At 37.2% G+C, this 23,452-nt stretch overlaps 1 protein-coding gene across 1 annotated transcript in view; it reads left to right on the forward strand.

Moving 5' to 3' along the window:
* The first annotated feature begins 6,832 nt into the window (after positions 1-6,832).
* The window catches only part of ABCB1 (ATP binding cassette subfamily B member 1), a 45,542-nt gene continuing 28,922 nt past the window's right edge, over positions 6,833-23,452 (forward strand). Inside the window, exons 1-7 of the mRNA XM_057383118.1 lie at positions 6,833-7,025; positions 13,960-14,076; positions 17,262-17,421; positions 18,231-18,346; positions 19,116-19,173; positions 20,468-20,615; positions 23,376-23,436. Of these exons, the coding sequence (XP_057239101.1) occupies positions 18,255-18,346; positions 19,116-19,173; positions 20,468-20,615; positions 23,376-23,436 (359 nt within the window). The 5' untranslated portion in view covers positions 6,833-7,025; positions 13,960-14,076; positions 17,262-17,421; positions 18,231-18,254. The remainder of the gene's footprint in view (positions 7,026-13,959; positions 14,077-17,261; positions 17,422-18,230; positions 18,347-19,115; positions 19,174-20,467; positions 20,616-23,375; positions 23,437-23,452) is intronic.

Consider the following 23,452-nt stretch of genomic DNA (forward strand, 5'->3'; position numbering starts at 1 on the left):
TATCTATGAATGTTTGATTTACCGGTGTCTTTGTACTGAAACACAATAGGTATCATTTGAAGTTCTAGTTGTACTTTTGCAAATTATTCTTTCCTACGTGAATTCTCAGAATGGGTATATTTTTCAGATTATTTGTAGATCATGCACTTTGGCATTTTTGATAGTCCTCATGTCTTAGAAAATCTGTACAGGAGCCTTTGAAAGAAAGGTTTGAGGGCATTTAAAAGATGGTATTATACCCACCTTTTTTTTGTATTCTGCTGATACTTAATTCTRTGGAAGAAGTGAAAGCAGTTAAGAAAGCAGAATACCATATGCCTTTTTAAAGCATACTTGGGTGACAGTTGTGAACAGAAGGAGAATAAGAACAAGACCTGAATTTTGCAAAATTATGTCATCATAGTAGAGTTGGCCAAGAAAAAGTAGATACTGAAATAGGAARCATGTTTGTGATTTAGGATTGTGAGGATGTAAATTTCAATCTATGGGTTTTAAAACTTGTAGCAAGTTGGTTTAAGTTTGCTAGTCTGAAATTAGTAGGGAAGCAGTATTTGAAGGCATCATGACTTAAATACTGTCGGACAGCTTTTGAAAGTTATGCTTGTGAGATTACTTGCAAGATATGAGATTACTGCTTTATGCCATGGCACATAAAAATTTGATCTCTGTTCATTTCTCTTGATTATTCTTTTTGCATATTCTAAGGTTATGTTATTAAAAGTTATTACACTTTTCCTTGTGACTTAAAATATTTACATTGCCACTTGGTGGCCTCATTTGATCAGTAATAGAAGATAAAAATGTAAGATAAGATCCTCTTTCTTCACAGATGTGCAATTCAGGTCTTGACAAGCTTTTTCTGCACATCCATGAGCAACATATCCCTTTTTGCAATGAATATGTGGATGCTGCAGTGATGGCTGTGCTAGTTCTCAAGGGCCTGAATCACTGGCCCTTGACCACTGATGCTGGGGTGGTCAGATTTAAGAGCTCTTTAGGAAAGGTAGAACTGAAGTGGATTATTTTTCTCCCCATTCTTCCTCTCTCATCCTTGATGATTCAATGTTCCACACCCCTTCCCAATCAAAACAAGCAGAGAATCTTGTCTGCTACCAGTAATTTAACTTCTCTTTCTTTTAGGATTAGATTTTTTTCTGATTTTCCCAGGTTTCTTTCATTCTTATTCTGCATCCTTAGGTCTTTTTCAGATTTTATTACTTGAAAATATTTTTCTGTATCACTTTTGTGAAACTATACCCCAAGTCTCTGACCCTCTGTGGTTCGATATTATTCATATGATTATTTATGTTATTAGTTAGTTGTTGCTCGGTTCGCTGGTTTAATGTGCTTTTGTCTGGGTTCAAATCAAGCAAATACTGATTATATCATGCTTAGTATACTTTTACTCATAGAAACCTTCTGCCTTGGTAAGCTTCTTGTCAATTCCCTGTGCCTTGCAAGCTCAGGCTGGATGAGTGAGGGTGAGGTGGATTGAGAACTTGCTGAGTGGCAGATATCAGAGGGTTTTGAGCAGTGGCACAGACAGTTGGGCTGTCACTAGTGGTGTCTCCCAAGATCCAACACTGGGCYCAGAATTGTTTAATTTGTTCATCAGTTACTTGTATGAAGGGKCAGATGCCTCCTCAGCAAGTTCACTGAGGATACAAAGCCAGAAGGAGTGGGCGATACYCCAGAGGGCTGTGCAGCCCTTCAGAAGGACCTYGGACTGGCTGRTGGGATTGGCAGAGCAGAACCTTCTGAAATTCAACAAAGACAAATGAAGGGTCCTGCACCTGGGGMAGAATAATCCCACACAGCAGTACAAGCCAGGAAATGACCTGCTGGGCAGCAGCTCTGAGCAGATSAACCTGGGGGTCCTGGTGGACAAGCTGCCCATGAGCCAGCACTGTGCCCTTGTGCCCTCGCAGGCCAATGGTATCCTGTGGTGYGTTAGGAGAGCATTGCCAGCCGGTCAGGGGAGGTGATCCTGCCCCTCTACTCAGCCCTGCTGAGGCACATCTGGGCTGCTGTGTCCAGTTCTGGGCTCATCAGCAAWAGRGAGAAATGGAGYTCCTGSAGKGGATCCAGCAGAGGCTRCAAAGATGATTGGGGGACMRGAGCATCTCTTAAAAGGAAAGGCTGAGGGAGCTGGGCCTGTTCAGCCTCGAGAAGAGACAACTGAGAAGGGACTTCACCAGTGTCTGTCAGTGTCCAAAGGGAGGGTGCCAAGAGGATGGACCAGGCTCTGCTCWGTGGTGCCAAGCAATAGGGCAAGAGSCAACAGGCAGAAACTGAGGCACAGGAAGTTCCACCTGAATATGAAGAAGAACTTCTTTACTSTAAGRGTGAGCATTGGAACAGGTTTCCCARAACATTGGAAYAGGTTTCTCCCAGGTTGTGGAGACTCCTTCCCTGAGAAGGAAACCACCTATTCAGAAGCCATGTGGATGCAATATAGAGTAATGGGCTCTAGGAGACCCTGTTTGAGCAGAGAAGTGGGGCCAAACAACTTCSAGTGGTCTCTTCCATCCCAAACCATTCTAWGATTCTGTAATTCTRAGATTCTGTGATTCTGAGATTCTGAACCCAGTCTCACACTCTGCTGGCTCAAGGCTACTGCCTCAGAGCAAGAAAGCTGAATGTCACTCTGCTCCAGTCTTGTCTCATGGTTTTCTTGCAAAATCCATGTAGGTCTTTTGCAGTTGTATAGCTCCAGATAGCCTCAGGTCTTCTGTCACACTATACAAGACATACTGCAAATTGTAACAAAAAGACATTTAGTTAATACACAGGTAATGATTTATGGCTAAAATAACATGATTCTTGTAACAATGCTCAACTGTCCTCTAAAAATACCATAGTAGATTCAAGGTTTCTTCTTTCTTGATCTTTGTGGTCATTGATTCTCTAAAATAATGTCTTTACACTGCTTGGTGCCTATTCATGATTTTTGTTTTTAGCTATTTGCTCAGTTCTGTGATTTTTTAATGTTTTTGTTATAAAGATTCCAGTTAGCCCCTGGTTGCTCTTGTTCTGGATATTTTATTTCTGCTGGTATAAGCAAACATTGCAAATGTTTACCTAAAATGATACAAATCAGAAACATTGCTTACCTATTTCTCTACACAGAGCACAGTCTTCTGACAATTTCTACTGAAATAAATGCACAGAAACAATTACATGTATCTGTATGTGCTGTCATTGATCCTAGAACCATTAWCTATTATTTTGGATCCACTAGCTACTGCTGTTGTAGGAACAGTACTCCATTTCCATTGTGGGGCCTTCTTTAGTCTGCATTCCTGTGGGACAGGACTCAGTAACTATAACCCCATTACTTACCATGCTTTTCTGAATCTGTTAATACCCATCAGTAATGCCCCTTACCTTTTGTGCAGTGACTGGCATGTCTCCTCAGGCAACAGCAGTGCAAGTTCTGCATGTGCTGTTTAACWATCATCTATGCTTCTTCTTGGCCTTAATTTCTCCTAAAATTACAGCTGTGTTCCATTTCAAYAGTTGAAACTTTGGCCATCCTACATTCTGATTCCCCCATACTTTGTGTGTTGGTGATTACTGCTTGAAGAATCTACTGTTATTGGTAGTTTAACAGTGCCAATAGCACTTTCTACTTCCACTGATTTCTTTGTCTGAAACTATCATTTTTGCTACTTCTATCCACATTTTTGTTGCCATGTGACATTGTTAAATCTCAAGTAAATACCATTCAAATATTTATTTACATGTGTTTTTATTTAATAGGGTTTRAATGTTGCATATAATATGCTCCAGTTTTGATAACTCATGAGTCAAATTTCTACATTAATGTTAAAAATTCCAGTCACAACTTCTACTCCCTCTAAAATGGTTTCCATGAACACTCTTGGTTTGTTGTACTCAGTAACATGAAATCCATTTCTGGGTCAGTGTTGCAATGAGYCTTTAATAAAAGCAGTATGTCTGTTCTGCCTTAGAAAATTTAGAGTAAATGCTTTGTTCACAGAAACATGCACTCTATTAATTTGTTGCTACTCTGTAGTGCTTGTGTACCCAAAATTTTGAATTGTCTCTCAACTGGAATCTTTGGTTAAAAAGTTAACCACACAAAGAGCAAAACTCTGTGAAGTAAACATTTGACCTCTTTACTTTTTTTTTTAAAAAAAATTTGGTTTCTACTTCACTTCTGGCTTTCACACTTTGTTTAACAATCTCTGGTATTTTCCACTCATATTTCAATTGTTGAGGTTGTCCAGGTTCCATCACAATTGTTCTGCATTACTTTAATATTTAACCAATAAAGTAGAGATAAAATATGCAAGCTAAATTTCTATGCTGCTTTAAGCCCMCATAATACATTTCCTTAAAATTGGAGACATATGCTAAAATCACAAGTTTGTTTTGGCATCATTGAACATAGATGTTGTTTAGCACTCATATTTGTTTCCCACAATTTTAAAGTAGTGGGGGCATGTGTTTGATGCTTTCATTATCTTTGGTACTGAAGTGTTTTCTATTGTCACCACAGGTAAGGTCTATTATCAACAAAGTGCAGAGTGCTTGCTACTTCCCTTATTRTGCAAGCAAATACTCACAATTTTGAATCCAACATAATTAATAATAAAAGTAAAAACAGGCAAACTTCACTCAGACAAAACCTAATAATTAATTTATGCTGCTTCTTTTAAAAGCTATTCTGCTGGCAAGAATTCTGGTGAGACTTCCCTTATGTACTCTTAAATTTTAATAACGACATTTATAACGTTCTTGCTTTTGTTAGCTTATTTACCTTGCCAAAATTAGAACCAAAACTGAAACTACTTAGGCTATTTTCYATTTGTGAGTCTTTCTTGATATACATAAGATCCCACTTTGTTTATAATGGGAGCTAATTCATCCCATTTACAATTTAGACTGTAAACTTGTGTGGAAAATATGCAACATTGCTTCTCATCCTCCTTGCCATTCTGCAAAGTAGTGGTTCATTCTTGTTTGTTTGTTCGTGCATTGAGCATTCCTTCCCAACCAAGTTGCTATAGCAACATTAATCTCTTTCCATGTGTTTAGATAGGGTCAGTAGCCATTCTTCAGTTAAAGTATCAGGCAGACTTTTTTTCTCCCAGGCATAGCTCTAAATCACATGAACTTGTGAGAAGCTGTGGCTCACAGGTCATCACAATGCCAAGACAATGTGATATCACAAACCTTTCTGTAATCTTTCACCTTTTGGCTTAGTGTTATTTTTATAGTCCCATTGGGCCATCCAATTTACCTTGAATTGCAAGTTCACCGTGACCTGGAGCCTTTCTTTTCTTCACAGGCTTTCACCTAATTCCTTGATGATTTGCCCTGGAATATATGTTCTTTKTGTCAAATAAATGTATTGGTTTAAAGTGTATCTGAAAAATACAATGATAAAAACCTGCATGGTGGTACACTTGCCTGCAGCTTTCTTTACTGAACTACCTCAACCCACTTTGTCAGTGGGTCTAGAATTAGGAAATCATATTTGCTTCCACTTTGGTATGTAGGATTAAGGTGAGACTGCACCAATTCTGGTGCAGTCTGTATGCTAGCCTGTTGTCCTGGGTTTGGCTGGGATAGAGTCCATTTTTATCTGATGTGTCGCACTGRTGTTTTGGTTGTTGCTAGGTAGTGTTTCCCCTAACTCAAGGACTTCTTAGTGTCTCATGCTCTGCAAGTGAAGAGCTGCACAAGAAGCTGGGGGCAGGGGGAGCACAGTCAGCGCAGCTGACCCGATCTGGTCAAAGGACTATTTCATACCACACAATGTCATATAAAGTGGGGGAGTTGGCTGGGAGGAGCCAATCGCAGCTCAGGGACGGGCTGAGTATCGGTCAGTAAGAGCAATTGGACTGTGCATCACTTGTTTCTGCTGGGTTTTATCTCCCTCTCTCTATTTCACTATTATTGCTGCTGCTGCTGCGGCTACTGCTACTACTACTACTACTACTACTACTATTATTGTAGTTATATTTTATTTTGCTTCAGTTATTAAGCTCTTCCTACAGTAACCCACCAGTTTTTACTTTTTTTCCAGTGTTCCTCCCCATCTCACTGGGTGGAGAGTGTGTGAGTGAGTGGCTTTGTGGTACTTAGTTCCCATCTGGAATTAAACCATGGCACCAATGGTTGATGAATCCTCTAATGTTTTAATCTTRTTTTTCTCCTAGTGGGGGTATTCACCACAGCACAAGCTAAGCAATTATCCCATCTGTCTTCGTRTTTGGCCAACTAGTTACCTTCTAAAACTCCCTTTTGGATTCAAGCACCTCCTACACGATCTTGCTCATTCACCTAGTGAAACAAATCTACTTAAAGTGTACATAGTGCTCGTTATCTACAAGTGTTTTTTACCTGGACAAACTACACTCTCTATGCTTCACCTGCCTACCAGCTTCTATAGTAATTACCCCTCAGTCTTCTCATTTCCATATTGTAAAGTTGCTCTMTCTTTTTATAACTTGCTTTGTATGACTTTCTTTGGTTTGTTTACAGGCTGGGTGTTTCTTCAAATGTCAAGTCTACTTGGACCACCACAACCTTGGCAAGGGTATGTGTTTGACCATTCCAATGTTGCTGCCTTTGTGTGTTTCCTTTTGGTAGGCTTTTACATGATCTGCATGTTTTTTCTTTCTGTTTTTTTTTTTTAACCGATGTAGAAGATTTCCTTTCCATGTTTGAGAGGCTGCCAGATTTCCATTCTGTGTTTGTGGGTAATTTTTGTTCTGCTTTGGTAGCCAAATAGTTAAAACTTGATATATCCGGTCTGAAACTAAGTATGAAGCTAGGTCATTTCCTTTGAGTTCCTCCTTTAACATCATTAGCACAGCTTGTAGTTCTGTTGCTTCGACAGAGCAGACAGCTCTTTGGATTTTCCCAGCATATCTAATAGAGGCTTTTCCATCGTTTTAATTAAAACCTGCAGCCATTTGTGAACCACGCTGAATAACCTGTGGCACGAAGTCAGTAACGGAGCTTTTATCTGGTGAGAGACTCATCAAGAGGTAAAGTGCACTTATGTTCTGTTCCAGTGGTTTGAAGCCCTATAGAGCTAGTGATAAAATCTTGTCATATTCTACAGAAAGCTCTTATTTTATAAAAGCAAAATCCAGCTAGCCTAGGGTTTGATACATAGCCAGTCTGTATTTTTCCAGTGATTTTGTAGTTTAGTGGGGTATGTGTCATATGTACTTTTGTGGAGCCTGTGTGATATGTACTACTGTAAAACTGCCTCTAGTGATGTATACCCAAAGTTGATTGYCTATACTAATGCTAAACCTGTTTTTAATACAGAATAGCATTTTTTTCCCTCAAGAATCTTAAGAATCAGGAAAGCAAAAGCATTCTTAAGAATCTCAAAGCAAAAGCATTTTATTTCTGTGTTCTTTAAACAGCACCRTGTAGATAGTAGTTGCCAGCTGACATGAAACAACTTGCAATAAAGAGCATGTAAAGACCAGCTTTTGAAGTAGTACAGTTTTACTTCTTTTTTTTTTCCTTCCTGCTCTTGTGTTTGAGATTTCTTCACTAATTTRATTAGTGGTTTACTCGTTTCTGCAAATATAATTCTCACAAAAATGTAAGCAACTCCAGAAGTAAATCTAATACAATTCTTACTTGCATGGACTCTCATAGTCATTTCYATCTTTTGCTGATCCCAGCATCACCATTCCTTCTGCCTAAAACTATTACAGAATATTTCACTTCAGATTGTACCAGATTTTTGTCATGATTAGCTTTAAAGCCTTTGTTTTGAGTAATGTTGGCTACTTCTTGAACATGTTTAAACTTTGTTAAATTTTTCGATGTACTGGCACATCATTCATGTATGGTATAACATAACCCATTCTGATGGTAATTTCATGCATAAGTGATACATTTGGTCTGAAAATCTTGTGGTACACGGATAAAACAACATTGCTTTCTCTGAAAGATAAAYGTTTGTTGTTACTTGCTTTGCTCTGCTAGTGGAATTGCAAAGAAAGCATTGGCTAAATCAGTAACAAAAAATCTTTGAAATATTCTGCTTAGTGCTACATGAATTTCAGGCATGTTTCCACTACAAACAGCCTGAGAAGTGGCTACCTTATTTAGTTCTGAAACCCCACTTCTAGTTTTTGGKTTTTTTTTCTTTGCTTTTAGCCCTGGATAAATAGGATATTAATGTAGTAAGTCTCYGTACTAAGATCTTGATTTCCAGTAAGCTTGTAATGGTGGATCAGAGTCCTTCCTCTGCCATTAAGATATTACTTCTATTTTTTCACATTTTAACTTACAAAACTTGAGGAAATTCTGTTACCCAAATATCCACTGTTTTTACTTCCTCCGGATTCTTAATAACAAAGCATCAATGACTTGCAGGAATCACTCCACCCTCACCTCCCACTGGTCAGGCCCGATTTCCCAAACATCCGTAGCAAAACCTGCAGCTAATCCATTTTGTTTCAACAAGGCTGTGCCAATAATTCCCTGGTGTTCCTAAGAGGGATCCTCCCACTCCTATATTCAGAACGAACTCCTGAACTTGGCAGCTATTTAATTGCAGGCAGAGATCTTAATACAGGTACTTGAAGATCCTTTCAGGTGTGTAATACAAGTTTTCTCATTTTCCCTCTTTCTTGAGTTGCAGCTGGAACAAATGTTTGTTGAAGAGTGATTTTTGACATTATGGTGTCAAATAATATTGTGACACTAGTGGTACTTAATGTTCTTTCCTTGACYATCCAGTTTTAATATTATTATTGGCTATTTCTATTGGTTATATTGTAATTTTACTGCTAGACCAGGGGCAAATAGGCATSAGAATGTCCCTAGTCTTTATTATTGAGATGGAGAGATGATGTGTGAGGGCTTCACAGAGAGGGACCTATTATTTTCTGTAGTTTTGTAGTTTTCATTCATCTGCATGATTTTTCATTATCTTGGTAAAATGAACCAGCAAGGAATTTATGCATTCTATCYCATTTTCTCATATCTTTGCCTCTTTTTCTCAAATTTTACCATGTTTATTTCCWGCAGTTTTATTGGTGTCTGGTAAAGGAAATTTTTACCGTGTTCTCCAAGGATATTTTGCAGATATCTTTCTACATAAGGATCTAAACCCATGCTGAGGATTGTTTTCCCTTTGCTTTACCTTTTGATCTTYATTTTTAAATGGAGGCTTTGGATCATTTAAGATCATATTTCTAAAAACTGCAGTGTGTAATGTCTACAGTGTGTAGACCTTTCGTCAGATCCACAGAACTGGGATTTCTTTGTATTCTTTCTTATCTTCATGACCTTGTGCATTTTCCTTGTCTATACCTGCTGAAGCTGAATTTGCAGCTCTTCCCATTGTATTTGTGCTTGATTCACAGGTCCCATAATTACTATTGCTGACTTAACTGTTCTACCAGTGCTACATGAAAGCCACTGTGGTTCTATTTAATCAGATGTATTCYCAGATGCCAACACCAACAATTTTGCCAGGATTTGTATAATTTTACAATTAGATAACTGTTAGATAACAGTTCTGTGACACCTACCTACTAAATTTCTTACAGGAAATTGTTCCTGCAGCTGATAATCATACTCTRTTCTGAGGGTGTGTAATCTTTACTAGTTACAAAAAGCTATCATTTCATCCTGAAAATCCCATTTTACAAATTTCTGGATTCAGTGGCCTCAAGTTTTAAGCAAACACTCCTGCTTGCTCCACAGTCAGATCAATTGCTATTATTACWATAATCTCCAAGTTTTAGGATCAGTGTGAGCCAAGCAAGGGTAACCAGTGCAGTGCATTCGTTTTTTACCACTGTTTTGGTTGTAACTGCAGAGCTGGATCATAAAAGACTATTTTGTCATTACATTAACGTGAGTTTTTGCTGTAGTTGTGGTCTGAGTTTCCTCTATATCCTTGTATRTATAGTTGAGAGTTGTGCTCTGGGCAAGTGATATTGAAGTAAAAGGGCTTTCTGAGTGATGAGAAATTCATCTGTTCAGTATAGTTTTCAGGGTCTGTCAAGTTAGTAAATGGTTCACTGTCGAAACTATATGGTAATCAGGAACTGAGAATCAGCCTTTAAACACCATTAGACCAGTATTACACACCCAAATCAAAAGAGAGACAAAAGCCTGAATGCTTTTATTTTCAGTTGGATCAAACTCATGCACATCAGAGGTAATGTTTCGGTAATGTTAGCACTTATTTCTACTCATATTTTGCTGATATAGAATATATATATATCTATCTATCTATCTATCTATCTATATATATATATATATATATATATACATATATATATCTATATATATATATATATATAGTTTTCTGTTGTTCACCCCTATCTTTTTCTGTGCTTTCATAGCAATATATATGAAGAAGGGGATTTTCATAGGTGAACAATGTAGTTATTCTTTTACTCTAKTCCCTATCATGATTTAGCACTAATATATCTGTGAGTCATCTGATATGGTATGACAATCAAGTCCTTATCTGTATCCATGTGACCTGTTGGGAGGAGATCCATTTACTTAGTTTACCATTATCAGAATAGCCACTACTATGAATATAGTGTTAGCACAAAGGAAGTTTTGATGACTACCATAGTGGTGGCACATAAAAAGAAGCAAGATAACTTTCACCTTTCTTGATGTTAACATTTATATGGGGAATATTTTACTATGAAATTTTGAGGTAAGCATTATTCTGCCTGCCTGACTTCACTGTGAAATGGAGGAAATTGGCAGTTCTGGTGCTGTATTTAATGTAACAAGGTGAACTCTGTAACAAATTGTGATAACACAATCTAACCTCTAGYGCATGAAAAGACCTTACATGCACTCATGATGACTTAAACTTAGCTTCATTTTCAGGCCTTAAGGAAACATGTATACATGCTTTCCCTGAGAGACCTTCCACTCTTGAACAGATAAGTTTACTTGAAATGTGAAGATAGGTGGAAATCTATTGGGAGAGTAGGAAATAATTCTGTGAAACAGTGCACCACACCAATATTTAGAAAGAAGTTTAGTTCACATATATATTTGGAACAAAATGAAGTACCCTAATTCAATATTTGTTCTTGAAATTTCATATACACATTAGATTATTCAATTGGTGTATGCGAAATTCTTCTGTTCCTGTCSCATACAGTAATAAGCATCTTTCTTTGCTAAGGTGTTGCCAGGGTGTTCCGCAGATAACCAAAGCAGACACATTCTCCTCCCTCATGTGCACCATACCATGGAATCAGTTTGGTTATAGGACTTGGCCTGATTCTGGTCACACCCGGTTATAACTTCCAACTCAATGGATGTTTTCAAAAACTGATTGTCAGCCATGTGTGATCACTACAGAAATCATCTATCTTCTTTAGGATGTGGGATAACTTAGCAATATCTGTCCTCAGATACCACAAGAAAGTGCTGTAATGTCTTTTGCAAATGGCCCACGACATGAGTCACTGCCAGGTCATTTCCTCCATTGGTTAGATGAAAGGCTTTGTTTGCATGACCAGTCCTATAGATACTCACCAGAGGTAGTTTGAAAAAGATCAATTTTCTAAATTYGGTTCTGCTTCATAGTACAGACTATTCAAAGAACCCCAGAGGATGCTCTCATTGAGGGAACTCTGCTGCATTTAATAAGCATACTTTGCCCACAGKCAATCCTTAGGATATTGGCCTTAGGTTCTCTAATTTGTACTGCAACAGCATTCCTTGTGTGCCAGATGCAGACAATGGATACTAGGAGTGTAGACTTTTTCTTACGGTAGGAAGTATCTCAGGTTGACTAGGTGCTCAAATGAGATGCTGAGAGTTRCTTCCTCGAACATGTTCCATACTAACAAACTCATTTGCTTTCAGTGAATGGTGATATGGAAACAGGACTGCTCTAAACACTTTATTCAGTCAGGGTGAGCTGTTAATCATTCATATTTTATGGYTGACTATAAAAAGAAATCAAGGAATCACGTTTAGTGTCATGGCCCTCACACAGGTTCATCTGTTCATTGCATGCAAGCCGAATGTAAACTATACAGAGGTCATGACTCAGGGCTGAATCAGAAAGGAGGATGTCTAGAGTGCAAAGGGTGAGGAAATTGGAATGTGAGCAGAGGTCACTTTGTTCTTTCCATTATCATTGTGTAGTGCCAGAGCACTGTTCGAAGCTTCGTGGTTCAAGGTTCCCCGTGAAAATCAACTTGTGGAATCATCTGCCCAGTCCTTCTGGCTCTGACCTACAGCCTTCATCTYCCATTCTGTCTCAGAAGTAGATGAGAAATCATGTTGTGATTTCACTGTGCWCAGGGAGAAGGGGAGGAACATCGAGGAAGACTTCTGAGGCTTGCTGATTAGTTAAATATCTTGTATGAGTTCTTTAGGCTGTTTCTTGGGCAGTAAGGTCTCAATTTACTAATGTTACTCATATGAGTTTCGACATGATTAACACTTCTTGAATTTCATTGATTGTGTTCCTGTTTAATATGTTATGTCACTTTRACACAAAGTTTATGCTCAGAAATGAGTAAGAAATAAGTAAGAAAAACACCCCAAAATCTGGATTGGCAAGGCAAAAACCTRATAAAATCAAGTTTAAGTGGGAAATGTATGGGAAAAGGTTGTTTTTCCCTTAACAATGATAATATCTGGGGGTAGAGCAATAAACCTTGTTGCAATCAAAATACATTTTAATGATCTGATGATGAATTTATGGAAATTAAGATTAAAGATCCATTATGGAATGAGGGAAATTGGGAGTTAAGAGACGATTCAGATAGATTAATGAGACATTAGAGCATCTAGTCTAAGTCATGAGAATGACTGCAGCTAGTCACCTCTTCAGTAACTGTAGCCACAATGTAGCTGGACACAACACAGTGAAATCTGATTTTTTGATTGCTGAAGTCCTACATGATGRGAGAGTTGTTCCCCCAGTTTCTTTAGAACAGTTTCTTGCAAAATGAGTGCATGCAGACACATCTTGATATCATATCTATCACTTCTGAGTGAGTCTTCATGGATTCTTGTCAGGGATCATTGGCATTGACATGTAAGGCAGAAGTGTGGCATGTGGTAGATGTTTCTGGAAGCAGAAGTGGTTGATATGAGGGAGCATTAGTCCTATTCGCTATGGTTTTGGCTGTTTGAAAATTTGGAGCTTGTGAACATGTGTCTGCACTGTATCCAATTGCCTGTAGAAACACACTTACCTTAGAGTGCACAATCATTTATTTTACAGTAAACATCAAAAAGGAACAAAGCAATTTGACTGTAGTTAAAGACTARCATGCAGAAAGAACATGGTCATAGTGCCATAATCAATGTCTTATGAGATGAACTGAAATAAGTGATTATTTTTAGTAATTTTACTACAGTAACCAAATCAAATRTATAAGATTAAATAAAATAAGTAAGTATATTTCCTTACTTCTATAGATAAAAGAAAGTCAAATTAATTCCAGAAATTAAAAATATTTGCCTATTATTGAAATAAACCCCAGTTTGGGACTTCTCTCCAAAAAAAAAAAAAGAAAGTTGTCCATCTTTGTTTTTGGAAACTGACAATGGAGGTACAGGATTCAAATACCTGTCAAGAATGTAATATGTAATATTTGATGTGATCTGAAGGAAGAAGGATGGGCAGGATGGCATTTTGACATTATACATATAGTGAACTGTWGCTGTAGAAATAAACAAAAACTTGGAATTCAGTATTATGAGGAAGAAGCTGAATGAGAGGATTTTTATTCTCATAATTGCCTGTATAATCTAGACATTTCACAAATTTTATGGAATAGAATGCAAGTATTTATAAARTATGGCTTTGAATAGTATTGTACAAGGGGAAAAGTTAATATTAATAGCTCTGATTTCTGTTTAGAACATAATATTTAAATTGTTATATATTTCATGTTATGTGACTTGAATTTGTAAACTCCTTTCCTTCTTCCTCAGGAGTTCACCTGTCTGTGATCCAAGACACAGTTGTGTAACAATCTCTCAGGCTTTTGAGGAAACTGTTTAATTTGGAGCAAGAACTGCAAAGAAGTTGATAAAATGGACTTCTGCAAGGTAAGAAATGTTGTAGAAAGAGGTAAAATYCTTAAGATGGAATTAATCAGCAGTTAAAGATTTAAGAGATTAAAAAAATCATAATTGAAAGAAATAAAATCATAAGGGAAAAGCATGAATTTGGAAGACAGCAATTCAGTCCCAAWGAAGATCCATTCCTGGGGCAGTAAAAACCAGCTCATTCACCCATCTTCACTGAGGATTTCTTGGCCAACAAAGATCTTTCCTGTTTCTTAATTCAGGGCACTGGACATACCAACGCTCAGTGTAGTATGTCATTAATTCAAGTTATCAAAAAGCTGTAATGTATGTTAACTAATCAGTAACTGCTGAACACTTTTAAGCTGTGTGTGTTCAGTTTACAAAGGGCTCTTTGTGCATGGAAAAAGGTGTTGGTCTACTCAAAGTWACTCAGTGGGGGAAGGATTACTTGTAGTATTACAATGTCACCAGGCTGATCCTTGCCTAGAAAAGTTGCATGGAGAAAAGCTGGACATGTCTGTCATAATATGTGTTTTATTCAGCTTGAAGTAGAGAGAATGTTTTCCACYTGCAMAAAAAGTAAKTTTGTGCATTTTTTCCCATTGTTTTTCATTTGTGAAATAACATTCCAAAAATTTTTATAGCCCTAATATTCTGTACTATATTTCTTTAAAAGCATTTTTCTGTTATAAATGTAGTAATAATACAACTTTAAATGAAACTATATGGCAAGTAATGATTATGAAAAATATTATCGCCTCACACATTAATTTATTGAGTCATATTTAATAACTGCAGTGATAAATAAACATCAAGAAATTTGTTTCTCAGATACAGAAAATATCTCTCAAAGTGAGATGTAGATTTTCTGTTGGTTAAATATAACCAAAAAAGCAGAAAACTTTTAAGTTTCTGGAAACACAACTCAGTTTGCAAAGCTGAAAACTGGCCACATTAGTAATAGGAATCTGGACATTTGCCACATGACTCAATAGAGGTTACTTTTTGAGCTGCCATTGTCATTCTCTTCATATGGTCTCACTGATCCACTGTTGGAAGAGGTTGAGATGGACATGTAGCGGATCTTTGGACAGGTGCATGAAACTTATCAGCCACTTTTTACTTGTTTCTGCAATAAGGGATTTGAATCATCCAGCAGTTCCTGTTGGATCRCCAGATCTCTGCTTCTTCTAATCATAGTATAACAGACTAATTAGGGAAGGAATTTTGAATTGTTTATGAGCTCTAAATAGCTCAAAGGTCATAGATTGGTCATCTCTGTTTAAATCCCTCTTCTGTGAGAAATTTTGTGTCTAGTTAGTAGAAGGAGAAAAAAAAACCATTTTCTTTCCTCTTGAACTTTTGAAAGATCAGGATACTGCTTTCAAAACATCTTTACTTAGTGTCTARTCAATGTCTACTTGATACAATGTCTATACGAGATATTTCATGCTTCAAGTCTTCAGGCTATAGAATTAAAAAACCTCCCTTGATGACATGAAAGAATGGCTAAAGCTGGGGGAAGCTGTTGGTTTAACCAAATAACTGACCTAAAGGAAGACAGTATTTTTAAAACACTGGGTTTCTGAATCCTTCTAATGTATTTAGGTCAAAACCAGATTTTAGATGAGAAATTATTTCTCCTCAAATTAGATTTGACATGCACCAACATTGTTTCTAGGTGTCTTCATACRTCTTTGGTTGTGAATCACCTACTATGTTCACCTACACATTTTTATATACTCAGCTGGAGGTAATGTGCAGTGGTGATGCCTCAGATTCCTCTTGTCGGTTTACTTYATAGATTTAATCTCTTCAGACTGAAATTATATGTTCTCACCCAAATTACTGGTTTTAACATGAACATCTCTGAATGATTTATAGCCAACTTCAAGATATAAAAGCCTAAAGAAAAGACTGAGTTATCTTCTCTGATTTCAAATTCTGTGCAATTGTGGAGCTGTGTGGCTAAACCAAGTACAGAAGCTATAGAGAAATTACAGAATTTTGTATCTTACTAAATAGATGTAAAATACTGTACTCTTCCAATTTTCCCACTTTTTAATATCAGTTTAGTTGCTTGAGCTCCTAGTGTGATAAAACCAGGTGTCATTCATTTTCTTTGCGTTATTTTTATACAGCCAATGGAAACTCAGGTGAAAACTGCTCCTCTGTTTTATTTCTATCTCTCTTTCTTATCATGATTGCACTGCAATACAATTGAGACATTGCAGTGATATAACAAAGTTCTGAAAGATCTCAYGGTTCTGTCTATTTTCCCTTTAAGATGAAGCAATCCTGAAAGAACTGCATATGCTATTCTTTTTTTCCTTAATCAATAGACTTTTCTTTAAAGTTTTTCATTTTGGGGATTTTTTTGGGGGGTTTTTTTTCTTGTTTTTGTTTTTTTTTTTTTTTTTTGGTTACTACTGAAATAATTGGACCAGTCCATTAAGATCAAGTCCAGGAAAGCATTTAGGCACACAAAACCCCCTGTATTCCCATTAACAGTTATGGATAGACATCTAAGTATTTCACAATGGTTTTTCATAAACAGATAATACTTATTAATCCTTTATATTCTGCTTGGCAGACAATGCTAAACCATCCTTTCTAAAGTAATCCTCAATCTGATAAGACAATCTGTATTCCAAAACATTGTAAAAACACTGATTCACCAACATTTTGAGATTACAGGCATGCATGACGAAAAGGAACAAAAGTAATTTTTGCTGGGTAATTTTCAGATTAAGTAAGTTTTGTGTGAGTAAAGAGATAGTATGGAGAAATTTGTATAAATGTATTTGTCTTCTAGGACATTATCTTAATTTAATTTTCCACAAATTTTACTTCTCTAAAAGTGTTGAACATGTCTACTTTAAAAGGTACATTGAAATAAGTGTTAAGAAGTGCAATTAATCTATTTTAAGTGTTCAAAATATTTGTTATTTTCATTGAAGTAATGCCTACAGATACTGATAAAAACAATACATTCCACAATAAAACAAATGGCCCATTTCAAACAGTTTAGAATATGAACATACATTCAAAAATCAAAAGAATACWAATTAGGCAAATTTTTGCTGAGCAGAGCTATTTCCAAAACACTTCTAAACCGAGTCTGAAACTCATCCTGCTGTTCCGCAGTTACTCAAGTGAGAAACTATATGCACTATAGTWAAATCCTATTTTTTTTCATCTAGATGGGTAATGTTTTTCTGGATTAGAATAAGAAGATGGGAAAGGAAGCAAAAGATTAAAACAAYGCTTTGGTGTTACCTGGTTTCATTCTTACTGTGTATTCAAGAATGGATTCATCCTTAAGTGCAACAGTTACTTCGAGCATTGGACRTCTCTAACAAGGTAAAGAGGAGTTAATTTAAGTTTTAAGGGACATAATTAAGACAATAGTACTTATAAGAGGGAACTTTTTCTGGTGAAAGGATAAAGTATTCAGGCTTGTTTTCCCACGTGTGAATKAAATATGCGTGTGTTTAAGGACTAGTGTCATTCCCTTGAAGCAAAGGGAGGTGAAGTCCAAAGTGCATACACTTTACTGCCCAAAGTAGGTGCAGCAATTGGAGTGGGCAAAAATCCAAGAGAAAGCTATTCGTTATCTCTGTCTTACATAAGAGGAGTAAAGTCCAATCATACTGCATGTCCTTAACCATATTAATTCTKCTCTGCCTTGAATAATTTTTCAGAGGACTAGACGCAAACTGGGAACAACTTTTCACAGTATGTCTGTTGTTTGGGGGGGAGTTTAAATTTATTCAAAGGTATTTTATAAAWTCAGTAATAACTAAAATTGGGTAAATCCAATTATTAGCATATTCTTTTAMATAAACATTTAATTTCTTATTTATTTTGTATATCTGTGCTGAATTCCAGAAAATATTATKATATCATTCAAATTAAATTGAATGAATGGCTTAGAGTTATCAAATGGGTACAAATACAGAATATAAATGCTTGTAAAGAAGCTCCAAATTTCTAGACATTTTTTAATATGCTTATACTTGTGCATTATGAATATTCACTTACAATCTATTATATTAATAAATTTACTGATTTWAATAAGTATCCATATTTTTCTTTCAAACAAATGGTTGTTGAGATTACTGTTCTTGGCTTTAGATTGTGTATTTTTTCAGTCAACTATTATTTTACAGGAAGCTATCTTCAGTAATTTTAAAATGCATTCTGAAGATGAAAAGARGTATACTGCAGATGGAAATAGTCATGAGATCACTCCATTCAGTCAGGGTCATGAATCTGAAGACAAAGAGTAAGTATTCTTAAACATTGTAAACATACTGTATCAATGCTTATTAGACTACATTACCTTTGTTAATATTTCATTGAATATCATGTTTTAAATTTTACCTTATTTTGTTAGGCAAACCTAGTAAGAGAAAGCTTTGTATCAACGTAAGAGTAACATTGATTGGCACATTAATTTCATTCATAAGGTCCTTTTATCTTTTCCTTTAAAGGACTGAGTGTCCTTTAAATGAGTATTGTCTAGACCTTATTGAAAAAATGTTCCAAAATATGACAGAAATTATGTTGGAGTGGAAATCTTGGATACATTTATGTCATCTGTTAAAAATTATCTTAATATTTTTAGTATGGCAAGGAATCAACATTTTACATACCTTGAACATTTAACCTATTCCCCATTCACTGTGTAGAAAAAACTGATTTTGTGAATTATCTTCCTATTTTCTATTTTGAAAACTATACAAGTGCTTTAGTTCACAACTTCCCAGACCAGCCARTGCTGTTGGTGTTGTCTCATCCTTGGAGGGGTGAACTGGGAAGRACATGACTTAAATTTAAAGAAGCTAGGAGGTGATACTACTTGTATTGCTAAAGATTTAAACACAAACATCTCAAGAGTGCTCAATAAATCTCTTTAATTTTACAMACAATTGTTTGCTCTAGAATTATTTCATAATTRTATTTTAATTAGCTACATTTGTATRTTGAATCAGTATTTCTGTGAAATGTGGTCCATTTTTAAATTCACTAAAAACTATCGCAACTTTTTGTAGCAAGGAAAAGAAGAAGAAGAAAGCAGAAAAGCCAAAGATGGTCAGCCCATTTACACTGGTAAGGTTTATTCTCTCTGTATATATAAGTGTATATATACATAGGCACATTKCAAAGTGTAAACAAAAATGGTTGCAATTATGTCAGTGCACTGCACATAATGATGCTGTCTCTACCAAATACTTTGATACTACAGAATATTGGCTATAGTATGGAAATCAAGCAAGTTTTTTTTGTGTGTGAATATTAAAGAAGCTGACTTATTACTGATACAGGTTCTTAGGAGTTTTCCCTTAGTAAGTTATCATGTTAAACACACCCATACTAGATATTTATATGAGAAAGTTAATAATTTCCATGTTCAGTCATTTCTTCTGACACAATGAAAAGGACATCCATAYATCTACAATTATGTGTGATCTTGGCCTTTAAATTACTACAGTCAGGTAGACTAATCACCCTATTTAACCCCACAATCATYATTCAATCACCTGTGTCAGCAGTAAAGGGCAATTCCACGGCACTGATGGAAATTAAAATTTGAAAACTATATTTTAAAAAGTTTTGGATTTTTCAAAATTTTCTGTATGTTTTTTAAAAGACAACTTTTAACCAAAGTAAATCCTCGGTCATTATTTAGTAATACTGAAATATTTTATATCTTGTAGGTTTAGTGTGCGTAATAAACAGCAGTGACACTGCAAATTACAGACATAAATCTATAGTCCATGGTGCTGGCCAGCACCCAATTGCTTTGTTTTGCTATATCAGTTTGCACTTGTATAACTACATCATACAACTATAATTTGCATCACTAAACATAGTATTTTACAGTACAGAATAAAATTAATGACTTTGTAATAGATGAGCTCAAACTTTATTAAGTTCAATGGCAAGAGGATATAAGATTTTAATACACTTTTATAATGTCTATGTACATTGGGAACCGTTTTTCTGACTGCATAATAATGAATTCATGGTAAAAGAAATTATTGCCTTAATTATCATAATGCCATTAAAATTTCTTATAATTGGACTTCAAATGGCAAATTAAAAAAGAGCAAATTTCTTATGTCCTGTTTTCCTACGGTCTTTCTTATGCAGATGCAGGTACTAATGCATTATAAGGGTGCACCTCTCTAGTTTTGAGAGTTCATAGTATTAAAGTGCTTATATAGAAAGRCTTTATTCCTGTACATTTAAATTGTTTGGTAAACTGTATTTCTAAACAGATAAAGTTGTAGTTTTGCAGCAGCAGGTGTACAATTGATAATTTTTTCTTGACTTTGTAGACAYAGCATTGTGTTAGCATTCTAATACAACAGCTAGAATGAATTTCTCTTCTCCCTCACAGTTTCGATACTCCAGTTGGTCAGATAAATTATTAATGATACTAGGCACTCTTCTGGCAGTAGCCCATGGAAGCAGTCTTCCTATTGCAATGGTGATTTTTGGTGATATGACTGATAGCTTTGTTGCTTCTGGAGACACAAATTTTACAGGTAAGAATATATCTGCTATGACAAGAACAATGGCTCATATTCAAAAAAGAGACAGGAAGATTCAYGCATCTTGACAGGAGATATTGGTGTCAGAAACCACAATGCTATACTATGATATCAATTATTAGCTCATGTTCATTGTAGTAGAGATACACTACTGAAGGCTGCCTGACCAGGAAGACTGAGCAGATGAGGTCTTGTATGGACAGATTGGAGTAGCCTTKCATTCACAAGCCCTGGTCCTYAYGGGGGTCTCCCCAATAACTGCTGGAGGAATGGCACAGCTGGGTACGAGCAATCCAGTAGGCTCCTGGATGGCATTGATGATAGCTCCTCCAAGTAATAGAGGAGCCAGTGAGGAGTGATGCTATGCTGGAACGTTTTCCTTTCTAAAAAGGAGGGGCTGGTAGGGAATGTGAATCKCAAGTGCAGGCTGRGCTGCAGTGACCATGAAATGATGGAGTTTTAAGGCAGCAGGGAGGGAGCACAGCAAACTCACTATCCATAACGTCAGGGAGCAGACTTGGGCCTCTTCAAGGACATGCTTGGTTGAGTACCATGGGATAAAGCCTTGGAGGGAAGAGGGGCCCAAGGAACCTGGTTGATATTCAAGGATGACTTCCTCCAAGCTCAGGAGCAATGCATTCCAGGGAAGAGGAAGTTAGGCAGAAACACCAGGAGGCCTGCATGGATGAACAAGGAGCTCCTGAACAAACTCAAATACAAAAAGCAAGCCTGGAGAGGGTGGAAGCAAGGAAAGGTAGCCTGGGGGAAGTACAGAGTACCTGTCCAACCAGCCAGGGATCAGGTTAGGAAAGCTAAAGCCCTGATAGAAATAAATCTGGCCAGGGACATCAAAGGCAACAAGGAAAGCTTCTATGGCAGGTCGGTGATYGAAGGAAGATGAGAGAAAATGTGGGCCCTCTCCAGAAGGAAATGGGAGACCTGATTACTTGAGATATGGAAAAAGCTGAGGTACTCAATGATATTTTTGGCCTCAGTCTTCACTGGCGAATGCTCCAGGCACCCTGCCCAAATCACAGAAGGGAAAGGCAAGGACTGGGAGAATGAAGAACTGCCTGCTGTAGGAGAAGGTCAGATTTGAGAACATCTAAGGCATCTGGAGATGCACAGGTCCATAAGACCGGATGAGATGCATCTGTGGGGTCTGAGGGAACTGGTGGAAGAAGTTGTTAAGCTACTGTCCATCACATTTGAGATGTCATGGAAGTCTAGTGAAGTTCCCACAGACTGAAAAAAGGGGGAACATTACACTTATTTTTAAAAAGGGAAAAATGGAAGACCTGGGGAAYAACAGGACGGTCTCACCTCTGTGCCCAGCAAGATCATGAAGCAGATCCTCCTGGGAACTATGCTAAGGCAGATGGAATATAAGGAGATGATTGTGATAACCGACGCGACCTCCTTAAGGGCAAATAATGCCTGACAAATTTGATGGCCTTTTGCAACATGGTTACAGATTTGGTGTGTAAGGAAAGAGCTTGGACATCATCTACTTGGACTACTGCAAAGCATTTGGCATTGCCCCAATCTACRTATTTTTCACTAAATTAGAGAGGCATGAATTTGATGGTGGATAAGAAATTGACCTGAGGATCACACTCAAAGAGTTGCACTGAATGGCTTGATGCCCAAGAGGAGATCTGTGGCAAGTGGGTTCCTCGGGGGTCAATATTGGGACTGACACTGTTTAGCAACTTTGTCAGTGACATGGACAGTGGGATCAAGTGCACCCTCAGCAAATTTGCCAATGACACCAAGCTGTGCAGTGCAGTTGACATGCTCAAGAGAAGGGATGCATCCAGAGGGTCCTTGACAGGCTTGAGAGGTCTGTGGGAACCTCATTCAACTTAACAAGGCCAAGTGCAAGGTCCTGAACRTGAGTTGGGGCAATCCCAAGCATAAATATAGGCTGGGAGAAAAATGGTTCAAGAGCAGCCCTGAGCAGAATGATTTGAATGGTTCAAGAGCAGCCCTGAGCCAGTGCTGTAAGCCTTTAGTCCAGGAATTCATATCATGGGCTGCATCAAAAGAAATGTGRCCAGCACATGGAGGGAGGTGATTCTACAGTCTCTACCTACATCTCTCTGGAGTGCTGCATCCAGCTCTGGGACCCTCAAAATAAGAAGCAGTCTTACTCTTGGAGTAAGTTCAGAGGAGAGCCATGAACGTGATCAGAGAGAGGACTGAAGCACCTCCCTTACAGGGACAGGCTGAGCAAGTTGGGACTCTTCAGCCTGGAGAAGATTCCTGGGAGACCTTGTAGCAGCTTTCCAGTACTTGAAATGGGGCTATGAGGGAGCTGGAGAGTGACTTTTTACAGTGGCCTGTAGTACTTGGATAAGTAGTAATGGCTCTTAACTGAAAGAGGGCATATTTAGATGAAATATAAAGAAAAAATTCCTCTCTATGAGGGTGATGAGAGACTGGAACATGTTGTCCAGAGATGCTGTGGATGCATGATCTGTAGAAGTATTCARGGCTAGGTTGGATGCAGCCCTGAGCAACCTGGTCTAGTGGAAGATGTTCCTGCCCATGGTAGCTGGGTTGGAGCTAGATGATCCTTAAGGATCCTTCTGACCCAAACCATTCTATGTTTCTATGAATGTATACTCAGGAAGACTTTTTAGTCTCAAGTTACAGTGATGTAGTTTTGTAGTCAGTGGAGTTATGACTAAGCCTGTATTAGTAAAGTTCATTCATTTGCTCTATTAAAAGTATTTTCTCTTCCTTCCTAAGGAAACATTACAATAAATATCACTTCAGCWGTGCTTCACCAGCTAGAAGAAGATATGACAAGGTAATTAAAAATTGGT

This window comes from Malurus melanocephalus, unplaced genomic scaffold, assembly GCF_030028575.1.
Source record: "Malurus melanocephalus ecotype Western Australia unplaced genomic scaffold, MMel_1.1 scaffold_14, whole genome shotgun sequence".
Lineage (NCBI taxonomy): Eukaryota > Metazoa > Chordata > Aves > Passeriformes > Maluridae > Malurus > Malurus melanocephalus.